This window comes from Sorex fumeus, unplaced genomic scaffold (assembly GCF_029834395.1).
Source record: "Sorex fumeus unplaced genomic scaffold, SorFum_2.1 ptg000063l, whole genome shotgun sequence".
In the NCBI taxonomy this organism is placed as follows: Eukaryota; Metazoa; Chordata; class Mammalia; order Eulipotyphla; family Soricidae; genus Sorex; species Sorex fumeus.
Window position 1 is genome coordinate 48,719,260 of NW_026606120.1, and position 16,737 is coordinate 48,735,996.

General features: G+C 50.9%; 2 protein-coding genes across 2 annotated transcripts in view; both read left to right on the forward strand.

Moving 5' to 3' along the window:
• Nucleotides 1–4,949, forward strand: part of PHF12 (PHD finger protein 12) — a 53,517-nt gene extending 48,568 nt beyond the window's left edge. Inside the window, exons 12-15 of the mRNA XM_056127992.1 lie at nt 1,452–1,550; nt 2,578–2,660; nt 3,183–3,321; nt 3,655–4,949. Coding sequence (XP_055983967.1) covers nt 1,452–1,550; nt 2,578–2,660; nt 3,183–3,321; nt 3,655–3,989 — 656 coding nt within the window. The 3' untranslated portion in view covers nt 3,990–4,949. The remainder of the gene's footprint in view (nt 1–1,451; nt 1,551–2,577; nt 2,661–3,182; nt 3,322–3,654) is intronic.
• Nucleotides 4,950–7,347: 2,398 nt separating this feature from the next.
• On the forward strand, nt 7,348–16,519 carry DHRS13 (dehydrogenase/reductase 13). The gene is made up of 5 exons (XM_056128000.1): nt 7,348–7,597; nt 7,692–7,810; nt 8,585–8,708; nt 8,876–9,187; nt 15,816–16,519. Exons 1-5 carry the CDS (start codon nt 7,471–7,473, stop codon nt 16,253–16,255), a joined length of 1,122 nt encoding a protein of 373 aa, XP_055983975.1. The 5' UTR covers nt 7,348–7,470; the 3' UTR covers nt 16,256–16,519.
• Nucleotides 16,520–16,737: the final 218 nt, after the last annotated feature.

Below are 16,737 nucleotides of genomic sequence, written 5' to 3' on the forward strand. Positions count from 1 at the left end.
AGCATCCCATATGTCCCCTGACTGGCCAGAAGTAATTCCTGAGTGCAGAGCCAGGAATAACTGAGCATCACCAGCTGTGGACCCCTCCCCCCAAAAAAACCCAAAAGATGGGGCTGGAGCAATAGCACAGCAGGTAGGGTGTTTGCCTTGCACGGGGCCAACCCGGGTTCGATTCCCAGCATCCCATATGGTCCCCCGAGCACCACTAGGAGTAATTCCTGAGTGCAGAGCCAGGAGTAACCCCTGTGCATAGCCGGGTGTGACCCAAAAAGAAAAAAAAAAGACCCAAAGAATTACATAATTTGTGCTAGAGTGATAGTCAGTGCATTTGTTTTGCATTTGCCTCGCTTCAGTTCCATCCTCAGCACTGCATATGAACCCCCAAACACCTCTAGGAGTTGTCCCTGAGCAAAGAAGCAGAATAAGCTCTGAGCACTACTAGGTATGGCCCCAAGTTGCAGAGTTTCAAGGCAGAGAAATAGTACAGGGGTTAAGGCAGTTGCTCACAGCCAGCCCTAGTTCTATCCCCAGCACCGCATAATACTGAGCACCTCTGGATGTGGCCCAGCCCCATCATCTCAGTCCCCACTCCTATCCTCACCCAAAAAAAGAAGCTTCTCCTTGTACCTACAGAATCAGAATCTTGGGCCACAGAGCTAGTAGTGCAGAAGGTCAGATACCTGCCTTTAATGCAACTGTGATCCTGATTCAAATCCCAGCACACATAGAGTCCCCTGAGCACCTCCAGGTAATGTCCCAAAATCTACAGTGGAAAAGTATCAGAATCTAGGGGCCAGAGATAGTACCGTGGACAGGGTACTTCCCTTGCTTGTGGCTGACTCAGGTATCATACCCAACGTCCTATATGGATGCCGAAGTACCCCCAGTAGTGATTCCTGAGCACTACTGGGTGTGGCCCCACACACACACACACACAAAAAAGAAAGAAACAGGATCTGCATTTTACCAAGATCCCAGGTAACCTCTGTCCATCACTTACCAGCTCCTACCAGCAGGTGGCCCAGAAGCTTGAAGTACTTTCATCTTTGAATTCCATGATCATCTTCAAAGATAGTCCATCTTGGTGGAGGGAATGGACACTGGTGAAGGGATTGGTGTTGGACCGTTGTGGCCTGAAACTTAGTAATAAATAACTTTGTGACTATAATTTATGGTGATTAAAAGATTCAAAAATTTTAGGGGCCAGAGAGATAATACAGTGGGTAAGGTGCTTGCCTGGCATGCATTCAACCCAAGTTCAATCCCCAGCATCCCATATGGTCCCCCAAGTACCACCAGGAGGGATCCCTGAGTACAGAGCTAGGAGCAAACCCTGAGCATCACCAAGTATGATCCCTGTTTACCAAATACTCACCAGATGCCAGTTTGGAAAGGATAACTCATGCACAGGTTCTTACTTTCTGAATGATCCTGTTCCATTTGTTTTGTAGTGCAGAGAAAGGAGGTACAGGCCCGAGCTGTGTTCTACCCGCTCCTGGGATTGGGAGGAGCTGTGAATATGTGCTATCGAACCCTCTACATCGGGACAGGTGAGTGACCAGAGTCTGCTCCACCCACCAGACAACCCAGCAGATATCCGGACAAGAATGATAAGAAAGGTCACTATAGCTTTGTGTCATGTCGGAAGAGAAGAAAAGTCAGCTTTGCTGCCCACTAGGCATTCTGTTTCATTTGATTCAGTGCTGGGTATTCAAACCCAGGGCCTCATACATGGGAAGCATGAGCAGCTGTCTTCCCAGTGAGATATTTAAAACATTATAGGGAATGTTGTCAGGGGAAAGGGCAAATTCTAGCAAAAAAGGGGGTGGGGGCTGGAGCAGTAGCACAGTGGGTAGGGTGTTTGCACATGGCTGACCCGGATTCGATTCCCAGCATCCCATATGGTCCCCCAAGCATGAGCCAGGAGTAACCCCTGTGCATCACTAGGTGGGACCTAAAAAGGAAAAAAAGAGGGGGGGAATTCTTTGTCTTCGGGGGTCATACCTAGCTGCTTTTTCATTGACCCTGCCTTGTACAGAGACAGAAGGCTTAGCTCTCTGCCTAGATATTTCCCTCTCTGTCAGGTGATTTGCTTTGTCCATCCCATACCCCATGTTGTACACTCCTGGAAATAACCCATCCTTTTCAGAAGCTTTCTCTTTCCCTTTGAGCAGCAGCCGCATGTTTTCAAACAGGACAGCTGTCATGTCAATTGTTCTTTAGTAAGGCATTGGAAAAGGCACCAGCTTTGTTCACAAGTAAGGGGCAGACAAGGAGAGAGCTCGGAGGGCTCAAGCTCTTGGTCTGCATGCAGGAGCTTGGTTCCAATCCCTCTGCCCCTCCCTCTCACCTCACACAGAGCGTGATCCCCTCCCCCCACCCCCAACACTCTAGGATCACTCCCAGAGCACCACAGGATATGCTCCTACGCCAAAAAATGGGACTCGGAGCTATCCCCGTTGCTTGAGGTTTCTACTAGTACCCACTCAGGAGCTAACTCCCTCTGCTCTTCCCACACGCAGACAGACGGCTTACCATCTGTTCTTTGCCTGTCTTTCTATTCCTGCCGCCCTGCAGGAGCTGACATGGATGTGTGCCTTACAAACTATGGTCACTGTAACTACGTGTCCGGGAAGCATGCCTGCATATTCTATGATGAGGTGAGGGTCTGCACAGGTTTGTTCGTTGTGTCCTGGAGGGAACGGGAGGCGGTGAAGGATCCTTTTCCTCCCTTCCCGTCAGTCCTGGAGAAGAGGCTTAGTGGGATAGGGTTGCCTGCCCCTGGCCAGCTGTTCCCCAGGTGCAGGGCTAGTGTTTCTCTTAAGGTGGATCACAGGCATAACGGGCTGTCGGTCCTGAATCAGGGGAAAGGATCACCATAGAACAGAGTTCAAGCCAGTGAGAGGCATCATCCCGATGTGCCGGTGAAAACGATTCCACAGGAGCCAGCCGAGGAGGCAAAGTAAAGAAGTGGGTAGGGGTGGGGCTAGCAAGGCAGGCAGACTTCCCTGAGGAGGTGAATCTTGGGCCCCATTCTGAAGGGATGGGGAAGGAGGAGCATGACGGGGAGGCGGGGAGCAGCCCCAGGTAGAGCAGCACGGCCTTCTCCAAATGTCCTCTCTCCCCTTAGCCCAGGCCCCACGCAGCAGACCACACATCTTATCTTCCCTCCTCCTCCTCAGAATACCAAACATTATGAGCTGTTAAACTACAGTGAGCACGGGACAACGGTGGACAATGTGCTGTATTCATGTGACTTCTCTGAGAAGACCCCGCCAACCCCCCCCAGCAGTATTGTTGCCAAAGTGCAGAGTGTCATCAGTAAGTTGTAGCGGAGGCCCACGGCCGCCCAGCCCCCATTTCCAGACCCATTCTCCAAGGCACCGTCAGGGCCGCCCTGGCGTGCTGACCTGGCCGCCCGGCCCCTCTTACTCGCCGGGTCCTATTGGCCATGCCCTCCTTGCTCATGAGTCCAGGGAAAGTACAGTGCACCCCGAGGGGCATGTACACCTTCTTGGGGACTTCAGACTCTGCTGATCCTTTCTGAGCATCCATCACCCCTCGTGATGCAGCAATTAGAATGGGGGAAATGCAGGGAACCCGCCACGGCAATCCTTCCTGTTCCTCTCCAGTGACCATCCCCTCTTTTCCCAGGGCGCCGCAGGCACCAGAAACAAGATGAAGAGCCAAGCGAGGAGGCCGCCATGATGAGCTCCCAGGCCCAGGGGCCACAGCGGAGACCCTGCAATTGCAAAGCCAGCAGCTCGAGCTTGATCGGGGGCAGTGGGGCCGGCTGGGAAGGCACAGCCTTACTGCACCATGGCAGCTACATCAAGCTGGGGTGCCTGCAGTTTGTCTTCAGCATCACTGAGTTTGCGACCAAACAGCCCAAGGGCGATGCTGGCCTGCTGCAGGACGGGGTCTTGGCCGAGAAGCTCTCACTCAAGCCCCACCAGGGCCCTGTGCTGCGCTCCAACTCCGTTCCCTAGGACTGGTGGCCAACCCGTTGCCTGCTGTCCACCCAACCCAAGACTCCTGCAATGCAAAAATGTACACAAACTAAGCCCGGGTTTTTTTCTATACTCCACCAGAAACCCTTCGACTACAATCTTTGCATGAAATGAAGAAAAACCTTTTGACTTTTTTTTAATCCTTTTTTTTTTCTTTTCTCAAGTTCTAGGGGGCATTTGCACATATATTTGTACTCAACATTTCATGGGAAAGCGGCAGACCCGAGCTGTTCTGCGGAACAGAGTGGGCAGGGAGGGGAAGGCCGATGGTCTGGACACTTCCTCCGATACAAATCCCTAACCCCACCCACCTCCCGCTCCCGCCTCCTCGCCCGCCCGCCGTTGTAAATAATCAGAAACTTGTTCTATTTTGTGGCAGTGACAATAGTTTTATATTAAAAGAAATACAGTTTTCATACAGCAAAATCTATACAATATCATTGTTTTATTTAATATAAAGACGCTTCCCACCCTCCTTCCATAGTTCCCACCCTCCAAGTTATTTTCCCTTCTGCAGCGGTTGCACTACAGGTAGCTACTGTGTATTATGGACAAATGAGAAATGAATTCTTTTTCTGGCTGTCCATCTATTTTATTTCAAATAAGGAAAAGTGTATTTGGATTTTGTGTAAATACATCTAGTGATGACATTTTTTCAATGTTTTTAAAAACTGTGTACAGTACTACATGTGGTAGAGCGTTTTATTCAAATTGTCTATTGTAGCAAAAATGTTTTTGTCGTAAACCTGTTTTGTCTCCTTTTTTGTTCTCTTGCCACTTCTTTCCTCTCCTCCCACCCCTGACTCCCTTCTCTCTTCCCACCCCAACAACTAGTACCAATGTACATAGTAATTGTAATGTTTTAGACTTTACAGAAACTTTCCTGTATTCTGTATATAAAAAACAAAAAATACTTCAAATTATGTTTTCTGCCTGTCTGTCCTACCTGTCACACCCTTCGAGGGGTCCCTCCCTGAGTTCCTGTTCCCACAATTTCATTGAACAAGTCTTAGTCCCCCAGAGAGGTCAGAAGAAGGAGAAATTTGAGAGGAAACCAAAGGTGGGTAAAAGAACATGGAAGGGTGCAGGGGCATCCGCAGGGGAAGCTGTGGTATAGCTTTGTGCAACTTGAGTCAGAGCCGTGGTTTTCAACCTTTGAACACCTGCTGAGTGGCAGTTGAAAACCACTAATACAAAGGGCTTGACTTGACACTCCGATTCTGTGAAAATCCAAGACTGCAAGTCCCTGCTCCCAAACAAAAGCTCTTGGTTGCTGGCATCAGATCTATCTTTTGATCTAGGAAGCTTAACCTGAGGAGCTGGTTGTTGCCTTTCTTTGTTAACATATTTTAGTCATTGATTCTGGGAAAATTCATAATACCTAGTTTTGTCCTTTGCCCATCACCCTTAACTGAGCAGGAGTTTCATTTGGGTTTCTCCTCTGTCCAGCATTTGCTGGAGCTTGAGGGTAAGTCATTTGAGCAGGCAGTCAACACTGGATATGACTGGACCCTTACTCTTAGGGATTAGAATCTAATGTGGAGGAGCCAGAGTGATACTACAGCGGGTTGGGCATTTACCTTGCACGCAGCTGATCCAGGTTCAATCCCTGGCATCCCATATGGTCCCCCAAGCACCGCCTGGAGTAATTTCTCGGTGCAGAGCCAGAAATAATCTCTAAGCATCACCCCGTATGACCCAGAAAGCAAAAGAAAAAAATGTGGGGCAATTTGTTAATTAAAATATCTGGGTCTAGAAAGATAGTATTACACACAGTTGACCCAGGTTCGATCCCCAGCATCCCTAGCCAGCAGGGGTGACGTTTGTGTGCAGAGCCAGGAGTAAAACTTAAAGTAAGCCCTGGGAGGGAAAAAGCTGATCTCATTGTTTGGTTTTTAGACCACACCCAGCAGTGCTTAAAGGACAGTATGGTGCTGGAGATCAGTTTGGGGGCCCTAACATGCAAAGTGTGCACTCTAGCCCTTAGAGCCATCTCCCCAGTCCAAGAAAATTAATCTAGACCGTGCCATTGCATAAAACAAGATTATCTTGAAGTCAATTTGCACAGCTGCAATTCCATCCCCTGTCAGAAGATGAGTTTATTATTTTCTAAAATCCTGAGAACTTTATTAAACCAAATTTCTTTCTTCTCAGATGGGAGGAGCTTCACAGGTTTTTCTTAAAGAGAGACTCAGTCAGTCTCCTGTTCTTTAGCACCTGTGTCACTCTTAGCATTGCTCAAGTGGTACCTGTTGCATACCAGGATTTTTTGCTTTGTAGGTAGAAACGCATCCATTTATTACATTCATTACAGGAATCTGGCCTGCCTACTCACCTAGCCTTGTCTCCACCTTTCTGCTCCCATGCCCTAGCAGGCCTCTTGAACTCCCTCGGGGCAGAAACATACTGTTCTGCTCTGTGTTTTCATGCTAACCACACTGTCTGCACGCCTAAGTGCCAAACAATGGGTGCTGATTTGCCTTGGATGTCTCAGGCAAGACTTTCTCTTTTATTAAGGCATCTGGCAGTTTACCCTTACTCCTGCCTCCTGGCTCTCCCCACCCACCCTTGTCCTCCATTCCTTTTGCTGCCACTTGTGAGTCATTCCAGACACATTTCTTCCTGTAGCTCAGATGACAGGTTTTGCTTTCTGCTGCTTTCCAGAGATGGAGGAGGTGAGGTCAGAGGCAGAAAAAGGAGCAGTTAATGAAAGTGAATCCTGGCAGCCCCTTTCCTCATGGCTCTAGGGAAAGAACAGGGAAGAATCCTAGAAGCTGAGAGCTGGAGAATAAGCAATTGCGGGTCTTTATATTGAACAAAGCACCCCCAAACTCTAAGGGGCATTCAAGTATGCCTCTCGGGAAGGTAAGGTGTTAGATGCTGATACTCAGGGGCTTCAACCTCAACCTGCAAGCCCCCCATATGCGCAACGGCCTGGAACACAAAAGATGTTCGTTCAAACACGTGGAGGGACTTGGTCCACCTTGGGCACGAACAAAGGGTGCTTACACAGGCACGCCCACTGGAGCCAGAGGTACGCCTAGAAGAAAAGCCATCCCAGGGCCCCCAGGCACCTCACCCGGCCAAGAGTCACACACCGAGTACAGTGGAGTACAGAAGCTGCGAGGACCCGCCCAGGCCGCGCACGCAGGCGGGCATCTACGAGTTGACACAAGCCCCGACCTAGAGGGCGCTCCCGGGTCGCGAGCGCACACCCCCCTAAACCAGGCTCGGCCCGCGGACCCAGACGCACGCCTAGAGGGCGCTCGCCGGGCCCCGCGCACACGCACGCACACGCCCCCCTCCGGGCCGGGCGCCCGCCTCCGCCTCCGCGAGGCCGGGGCGCGCTCTCGGCCTGCTTCCAGGTCAGTGCGGAGTGGATCCCGAGCGGATCCCGAGCGGATCCCGAGCGGTCCCGGGCGGCGCGGGGCCTGGGCCGCAGCCCCGCCGCGCAGGCAGCATGGAAGCGCTGCTGCTGGGCGCGGGGCTGCTGCTGGGCGCCTACGTGCTCATCTACTACAACCTGGTGAAGGCCCCGCCGTGCGGCGGCCTCGCCAGCCTGCGGGGCCGCACGGCCGTAGTGACGGGTGAGTGCGGGCGGGCGGGCGCGGGCGGGCGGGCGCGGGGGCGCGGGGTGGCCGGCCCGCCCGGCTCAGCTCGGCTCCCGCCCGCCGCCCGCAGGCGCCAACAGCGGCATCGGGAAGATGACGGCGCTGGAGCTGGCGCGCCGCGGCGCGCGCGTGGTGCTGGCCTGCCGGAGCCGCGAGCGCGGGGAGGCGGCGGCCTTCGATCTCCGCCAGGTGAGAGGGGACCGGGAGGGCGGGCGCGGTGGCCGGACACACCCGGGCACCGAGGGTGAACAGGGAGGCGCCAGCCCCGGCCCAGCAGGGAGTGGTGATGAAGAGCGGAGCAGCACGGAGGCAGGAACAGCATGTGCTAAGGTCCTGAGGCAGGAGAGCTGGTCTGATTTATGAAGCAGCAAGGAAAACAATGGTTTCAGGAGACCGGACTAGAATAGGAGGGAACGCGCCAAATGAAAGGGGCGGAGATACAGAGGCAAGGTCACGTTCTGGAGAACCTAACAGACCCGGCAGATTTCATAGGTTGGTCAGTGAAGAGCCAATGAAAAGGTAGCGTTTGGGAAGGAACCCGAGGTGGCAGTTTGGTGCCCGCACAGAGGGGCCAAGAGTGGATGAGACGAGACTAGAGATTGTCATAGGATTTAGGCTAGCATTCATTAGCAAAGGCATCGATGTCCGTGCAGGGCATTAGGTAACTTACAAAGAGTGACTTATTTATTCTCACTACAGATCTGTGAGTCTGCTATTGTTACAGTTTTTCCTGTTTCATAGTGAGAGGATGAGTCCCAGAGAGATCAAGTATCTTGCTTACAGTCACCCCGTACTACAGAGGCCAAGTCAATATTTGTGTCCCAGCCCTATTGTATCTAGCCACTCATTACAGTGCGTTCGGGTGATCCTGGCAAGAGCAGAATATGGGCTCTTAGAATGTGATGCCTGGGGAGAGGGAGGAGGTGGCGCCAGGTGATAAGCCCAGCCCTTGCCACTCCACAGGAGAGTGGGAACAATGAGGTCATCTTCATGGCCTTGGATTTGGCCAGTCTGGCCTCCGTGCGGGCCTTTGCCACTGCCTTCCTGAGCTCTGAGCCACGGCTGGACATCCTCATCCACAATGCCGGTGAGGGGGTTGGCGGGTGGCCAGGGGCAGCCATCCCTTCCTGCCAGGCTTCGCGGGGGCCAGTGGACATGTGGGAAGGATGTCCCCTACTGCCATCTCACAGATGGACACACACAGGCCTGTGGGGATCCCTCCGGAGCAGTACTGACACCTGGCCCCTGCCCCAGGGATCAGCTCCTGTGGCCGGACCCGGGAGCCCTTTAACCTGCTGCTGCGCGTCAACCACGTCGGCCCCTTCCTGCTCACACACCTGCTGCTGCCGCGGCTGAAGGCCTGTACCCCGAGCCGAGTGGTGGTGGTATCCTCAGCGGCCCATCGGCGCGGGCGCCTTGACTTCACACGCCTGGACCGCCCGGTGGTGGGTTGGCAGCAGGAGCTGCGGGCATATGCCGACAGCAAGCTGGCCAACGTATTGTTTGCACGGGAGCTCTCCACCCAGCTTGAAGGCACCGGTGTCACCTGCTATGCAGCCCACCCAGGTAAGGCCTGGCTCCTTGACTGCTCTGCTTTGCTTGCACTCCCCTTCCCGCCTCCCTGTCCCCATTCTGACAACCCAACCCTCTCACTGACCCTCACGGTCTCAGTAGAAGGCAGCCTGGTTCTCCTGGGGAGATCTGTCCCTTGCTGATACTGGAATCTTTTTGTCCTGGAGGGGCACCTTTGTGGTTCTGGAGTCCACTTGGGCTACCCCACAGTGCTTCCAGTACCAGAGATCAAAGCAGGGCCTTGTGGGGCCAGAGAGATGGTGCAGTGGGTACTATCTTGCACGCGGCGGACACAGGTTTGATCCCCGCGTCCCATATGGTCCCGCAAGCCAATCAGGAGAGATTCATGAGTGCAGAGCAGAAGTAACCCCTGAGCATTGGTGGTTGTAGCCCAAAAAGCAAACAAAAAAGCAGGGCCTTGTGCGTGCCAGGCTCTGGCCACACCTATCTCTAGTCCTGGAGAACTTTGAGCTATCTTTCTGTTTCCCTTTGCTATTGTTCATGGATCCAGAATGTCTATCTGGGCTATTCCTCTCTCGCACAAGGTTGGGGTGGCTGTAGCAGTGAATAAGACTCAGGTTCTCACCTCAAGGAGGAGCCGTTCATGTGACTGAATGGACTATAATGTAATGATGAAAGCTAATAGTCAGCTCTTCATTCAAGAAGATTTACAGGTTGGAGAGAGTCCAGCAGTTAGGGTGCTGACCCAGCTCAATCACTGGCACCACATATAGTCCCCCTGAGGTCTTAAGGTCCCTGAGCCAGGAGCAAGCCCTAAGCACTGCTGGGTATGCCCCCCACTAAAAAAATACAAAAAAAAAAAAAATGAGGGACTGGAGCAGTAGCAGGTAGGGCGTTTGCCTTGCACGCAGCCAAACCAGGTTTGATTCCCAGCATCCTATATGGTCCCCCGAGCACTGCCAGGAGTAATTCCTGAGTGTATGAACCAGGAGTAACCCCTGTGCAGTGCCAGGTGTGACCGAAAAAGCAGATAATAAAGAAAGTCAATTAGCAGGGTCTGGTGATTGGTAATGCTTAGCAGTAGAGCACTTGCCTTGAAAATGTGAGACCCGGGGCTGGAGAGATAGCACAGCAGGTAGGGCATTTGCCTTGCACGCGGCCAACCTGGGTTCGATTCCCAGCATCCCATATGGGGTCCCCTGAGCACCACCAGGAGTAACTCCTGGGTGCAGTGAATCACCGGGTGTGACCCACCAAAAAAAAAAAAAGAAAATGTGAGACCCTGGGTTCCAGCTCCAGCATCACAAAAAATGAAGGGACTAGAGAGATAGTACAGCAGGTAGGGAGGGCACTTGCCTTGCATGCAGCCAACCAGGATTTGATCCCCAGCATTCTGTATGGTCTCCCGAGCACCACCAGGAGTAATTTCTGAGTGCAGAGCCAGGAGTAACCCCTGAGTACCGATGGGTGTGGGTGTCCCCCCCACCCCCATCCAAAAAAAAGAAGAAGAAGAAGAAACAAAACAAGGATCCTATCCTTGTAGAGTTCACACTCTTAAGAGGAGGAAAGAGCTAATAGACATGACAAGTGGAGGTCAGGGGCGACAGGGACAGAAGAAGCAAGGGGAATATGAAATGATGAAATGACAGGACATGCTGTTTTGTTAAGTCAATGAAAGAAGACATTCCCTGAAGGTGATGGATGGGTCAGCCAGGATGCTTTCTGTGGAGAATAGTGTAAAGAACAGAGTAAATGGCAGATACAAAGGCCCTAAGTATCTGATGTGCTGGAGAAAGAACAGGGAACCTGCAATAGAGTAGTGAGAGTGGAGCAGCCAGAGATTCGGCAGACTTGTTTGGGCCTTTAGTCTGAATACACTGACTAATGAATGAGATCTACCGCTAGTGTTTCGAGAACAGGTTACGGGGTAACAAGGCCATTCCTTCCCTTAACATACTTCATTTTAGGTCATTATTGCCTAACTCATTAGTAATGTTAGTAATAATGATAATCTAATAATGATAATAATGACTTAATAGTTTTTTTTGGAGGAGACGGGGTGGATTTTTTTTTATATTTATAATATATTTTTATTTTATTTTATTTTTAATTTTATTAGTGAAAAACCATGAGGTACAGTTGTAGACTTACAAATTTTTTTTTTTTTGCTTTTTGGGTCACACCTGGCAATGCTCAGGGGTTACTCCTGGCTCATGCACTCAGGAGTTACTCCTGGTGGTGCTCAGGGGACCATATGGGATGCTGGGAATCGAACCTGTATCGGCCATCTTGGCTGCGGCTGCGTGCAAGGCAAACGCCCTACCCGCTGTGCTATCGCTCCAGCCCCGACTTACAAATTTTTGTGCTTGGGTTTCAGTTATACAATGATCAAGTACCCATCCCTCCACCAGTGCCCATTTTCCACCACCACGGATCCCAGTATCCCTCCCACCCCCCATCCCCCCATCCCACCCTGCCTCAGTGTCAGGGCATTCCCTTTTGTTCTCTCTCTCTCTCCTTTTGGGTGTTGTGGTTTGCAAAAGAGGCATTGAGTGGCAATCATGTTTGGTCTATAGTCTACTTTCAGCATGCTTCTCCCATCCTGGGAGGATCCTCCCAACACCCTTTATTTGGTGCTCCCTTCTCTATCTGAGCTCCCTTTTCTCCCAGCATGTGTGGCTGGCCTCCAAACCATGGAGCAAAACTCCTGGTACTAATCTCGGCCACTCTTGGGTGTTAGTCTCCTATTTTGTTACTCTATGTTCCCCAGATGAATGCAGTCTTTATGTCTATCCCTCTCTTTCTGACTCATTTCGCTTAACATGATACTTTCCATGTAGTACCACTTGTATGTAAATTTCATGACTTCATCTTTTCTAACAGCTACATAGTACTCCATTGTGTAAATGTACCAAAGTTTCTTTAACCAGTCATCTGTTCTCGGGCACTTAGGTTTTTTCCAAATTCTGGCTATTATAGAGTGCTGCAATGAGCAAACAAGTGCAGGTGTCACTTCAACTGTACTTTTTTGCCTCTCTGGGATATATTCTCAGAAGTGGTATTGCTGGGTCAAATGGGAGCTCAATTTCTAATTTTTTGAAAATCGTCCATACTGTTTTCCAAAAGGGCTGAACCAGTCGGCATTCCCACCAGAAGTGAAGAAGGGTCCTTTTCCTGCCACATCCGCGCCAGCACCGGTTGCTTTTGTTTTTTTGGATGTGGGCCAGTCTCTGTGGTGTGAAATGATATCTCATTGTTGTTTTGATCTGCATCTCCCTGATGATTAATGATGTAGAGCATTTTCTCATGTGCCTTTTAGCCATTCGGATTTCTTCTTGGAGAAAGTTTCTGTTAATTTCCTCGCCCCATTTTTTGATGGGTTTGGATGTTTTCTTCTTGTGGAGTTCAACCAGTACCTTGTATATCCTTGATATCAACCCCTTGTCCCCCTTGTCGGATGTGTGTTCAGCGAATATCCTTTCCCATTCTGTAGACTGTCTTTGTATTTTGGTCACTGTTTCTTTTGAGGTGCAGAAGCTTCTTAGTTTAAGATAGTCCCATTTGTCTATCTCTGTTTTCACTTGCTTGGCCAGTGGTGTGACATCTTTGAAGATACCATTAGCTTCAATATCATGGAGGGTTTTGCCAACTTTGTCTTCAATGAACTTTATGGATTCCAGCCTGATGTTGAGGTCTTTAATCCATTTGATCTTACTTTTGTACATGGCGTTAGGCAGAGATCTGAGCCCACATTTTTGCATGTAGCCATCCAGTTTTGCCAGCACAATTTGTTAAAGAGGCTTTCCCTGCTCCACTTCACTTTTCTTGTCCCCTTATCAAAAATTAGATGATCATATGCTTGGGGAGAGATGTCAGTATATTCAACCCTGTTCCATTGGTCTACAGCTCTGCCTTTGTGTCAGTACCATGCTGTTTTAATTATTACTGCTTTGTAGTAGAGTTTGAAGTTAGAAAGGTTGATTCCTCCCATTTTCTTTTTCCCAAGAATTGCTTTAGCTATTCATGGGGGCTTATTGTTCCAATAAATTTCAGGAGTGTTTGCTCCATTTCTTTGAAGAATGTCGTGGGTATCGTAATAGGGATCGCATTGAATTTGTATAGTGCTTTGGGAAGTATTGCCGTTTTGACAATGTTAATTCTCCCGATCCATGAACAGGGGATTATTTTTAGGCAACATCCAGTGGGGCTTACTGTTTACTCCTGGCTCTGAGCTCAGGGATCACTCCTGGTGCTTCTCAGAAAACCATATAGGGTGTCAGAGATTAAACCCAAGTAGACTGTGCAAGGCAAGTGCCCTACCCACTATACTACCTCTCTGGCCTCTCAAATTTTTATTACACTTTATATTTTTTTCTTTTTTTGGGTCACACCCAGTGATGTATAGGGGTTACTCCGGCTCTGCACTCAGGAGTTACTCCTGGCAGTACTCAGGGGACCATATGGGATGCTGGGAATCAAACCTGGGCTGGCCACATGCAAGGCAAACGCCCTACCCGCTGTGCTATCTCTCCAGCCCCCTACACTTATTTTTTATTACATTTTATCCATTCTCTTAACATCCAGAACAGTAGTTAGCCAGGCAGGGCATATAGCCCTCAGGAGAGCACTTGTGTGAGTGAAGACTTGAATTTGATTCCTTGTACTCACAAAAAAAAGTCGTATTTTTTTTAGGTGCGTTGGGGTCACACCTAGCGATGCTCAGGGGTCACTCCTGGCCCTTTACTCAGGAATTACTCCTCGCAGTGAATGGGTAGACCATATGGGATGCCAGGGATTGAACCCGGGTCCGCCACATGCAAGGCAAACATCCTACCCACTGTCCTATCACTCTGGCCTGTAGTCACAAAAAAGTAAAAAGAAAGACAAACCAGTGGTTGGTCTACCACAGATACATTGATATTCTTTATTTTGTTTTGTCAGGGGGAGGAGAATTAGGCCACACCTATCAGTGCTCGGAGGCTTCTCCTGGTTCAGTGCTTAGGAACAACCCCTGACAGTGCTTGGGGGACAGTCTGAGGTGCTAGAGATTGAACCTAGGTTGGCTGCATGCTCTGCATGTGCCTTACCTCCTATACCGTGGATGTTAACAGATGTTTGCTGGGGATGAGATGTCTTATGAGAACTGTGCACGCAAGTTGGACGCACAGTGCAGCTGAGCCCTACGTTGGATCAGCAGCTCCTCATCCTCCTACTCGTGGCTGGGAGTTGCTCCCAGCACTGCTAGGTATGACCCCAAAAGCAAAAATAATATAATAATAAGTGTTTGCTTGTTAGACAAAGGAAGCAGACTTGAGCTAGAAAAAAAATCAGAGAAGCTGGGGCCGGAGCAATAGCATAGCGGGTAGGGCATTTGCCTTGCATATGGCCGACCTGGGTTCATCCCCGGCGTCCCATATGGTCCCCCAAGCAATGCCAGGAGTAATTCCTGAGTGCAGAGCCAGGAATAACCCCTGAGCATCGCTGAGTGTGACCCAAAAAGCAAAAAAAAAAAAAATCAGAGAGGTTGGAGTGATAGTACAGCGGGTAGGACACTTCCCTTGCACGCAGTCAACCTGAGTTCAATCCTCGGTATCCCATATGGTCCCCCAAGCACTGCCAGGAGTGATTCTGGAGTCCAGAGCCAGGAGTAACCCCTGAGCATTGCCAGGTGTGGTCACCCCTCAAAAAAAATTGGAGAGAGCATTGTTTCAGGCAGGAACACAGCCTGAGTAAAACTAGAGGTGGGGCCACAGGTGGTTTGGCTGGAGAGACCCAGGTTTGCTACTGGTAATGAGTGAGGTCACTTGCTAAATACCACCCTGGCTTCCCTGGAACCGGCTTGTGTTCCCTAAACCTTCTAGCCCTGTTGGGTTTTTTTTGTTTGGTTGGTTTGGGGTTTATTTTTTGTTTTTGTTTTTGTTTTTTTAATTGAATCACCCTGAGATATAACCACAAAGTTGTTCATGACTTTCAGTCATACAGTGTTTCAACAGCCATCCCTTCACCAGTGCACATTTCCTGCCACTAATGTCCCTGGTTTTCCTCCAGCCCCCACTTTCACCCCACCCTCATCCCCGCCCAGCCCTGCCCCTGCAGCCTGCCTCATTGGCAGACATTTTTCTTCTCTGTCTCTCCTGTTTGTTTTGGTGATCAAACCGGTGGTGCTCAGGGGCTCACCCTGCTCTGTGCTTAGGGATCACTCCTAGTGAGAGTAAGGGAAACCCAGGAGGTGCTCAGGGGACCAGGTTCAAACCCTGCTTGGCTATGCACTCCGGCCCACCGAGGTTGCTGTGCTATCTCTCCTTTCCTTAGCCCTGTTCTTTTGAGTTTTATTAGATTTTGGTTTTGAGGACACACCTGGCCATGCTATTCCCCTCTCAGTGTTTGGGGGAGCATGCAGTGCTCCTTAATGCACTTTTTTTTTAAGCTTTTTGCAGGTCACACCCAGCGATGCACAGGGATTACTCCTGGCTTTGCACACTCAGGAATCACACCTGGCGGTGCTCAAGGGACCATATGGGATGCTGGGAATCAAACCTGGGTCGGCTGTGTGCAAGGCAAACGCCTACCTGCTGTGCTATCGCTCCAGCCCCTGTTCTTGTCACTTTTACCTTGAGACCTCACATACTGCCCTCCCACTTTCTTTTCTTCCTGTCCACAGGGCCTGTGAATTCGGAACTATTCCTGCGCCACGTTCCTGGATGGCTGCGCCCACTGTTGTGTCCACTGGCGTGGCTGGTGCTGCGGGCACCCAGAGGGGGAGCCCAGACACCCTTGTACTGTGCTCTCCAGGAAGGCATTGAGCCCCTCAGCGGGAGATACTTTGCCAACTGCCATGTAGAGGAAGTGACCCCAGCTGCCAGAGATGACCGGGCAGCCCGCCGGCTGTGGGAGGCCAGCAAAAGGCTGGCAGGGCTTGGGACTGGGGAAGAGGCTGAACCTAATGAAGACCTGGAACCCGAGGACCCAGGGACCCCTTCTCCTCCCAACAGCCCCCATCCTGAGGAGCCCACGGTTTCTGAATCCCACCACAGCCCAGACTTGTGTAAACTCACACACCGACTTGTGGTTAAAGCTGAACCTGAGCCCCAAACCTCCTAGTGCCCCGTGGCACTTGGTAGCACTTAAAAACCATAGGTGTGTGCCAGCCTGGGTGGTTGACATTTTTTGACTTCCGTGGTTCCTGCCTGGGGCTTGAAGGTATACCCTGGAGCCCTGTTCTCTGGGTCGAAGGAACTAACGGGTAATTATTTCTTCCCCAGAAAATCAGCCACCCCAGACTGAGAGGTGGGGAGTCAAGTGCCAGGCGCTGCTTCTCTTTAGCTGTCCTATTCTTAGGCCCGCCTTGCCCTCGGTGGTGCCGCTCAGCTGCAGAGCAAGGGCCTGGGAATGAGTCACTTGATGCCCTGCCAACACTGGGGGTGCCCCAACCGGCCCGTTAGTGACCAGGTAGTTAATCAGTAGGTGAACGTGCCGGATTTCCTCGTGGCCGGAGGGGAGTGCGGGGGGGGGGGGGGGGGGGGGGGGATCAGGGCCGGGCTGCGCTGGTGGGGGGTGGGAGGGAAGTTCGCGACGGGCAACGG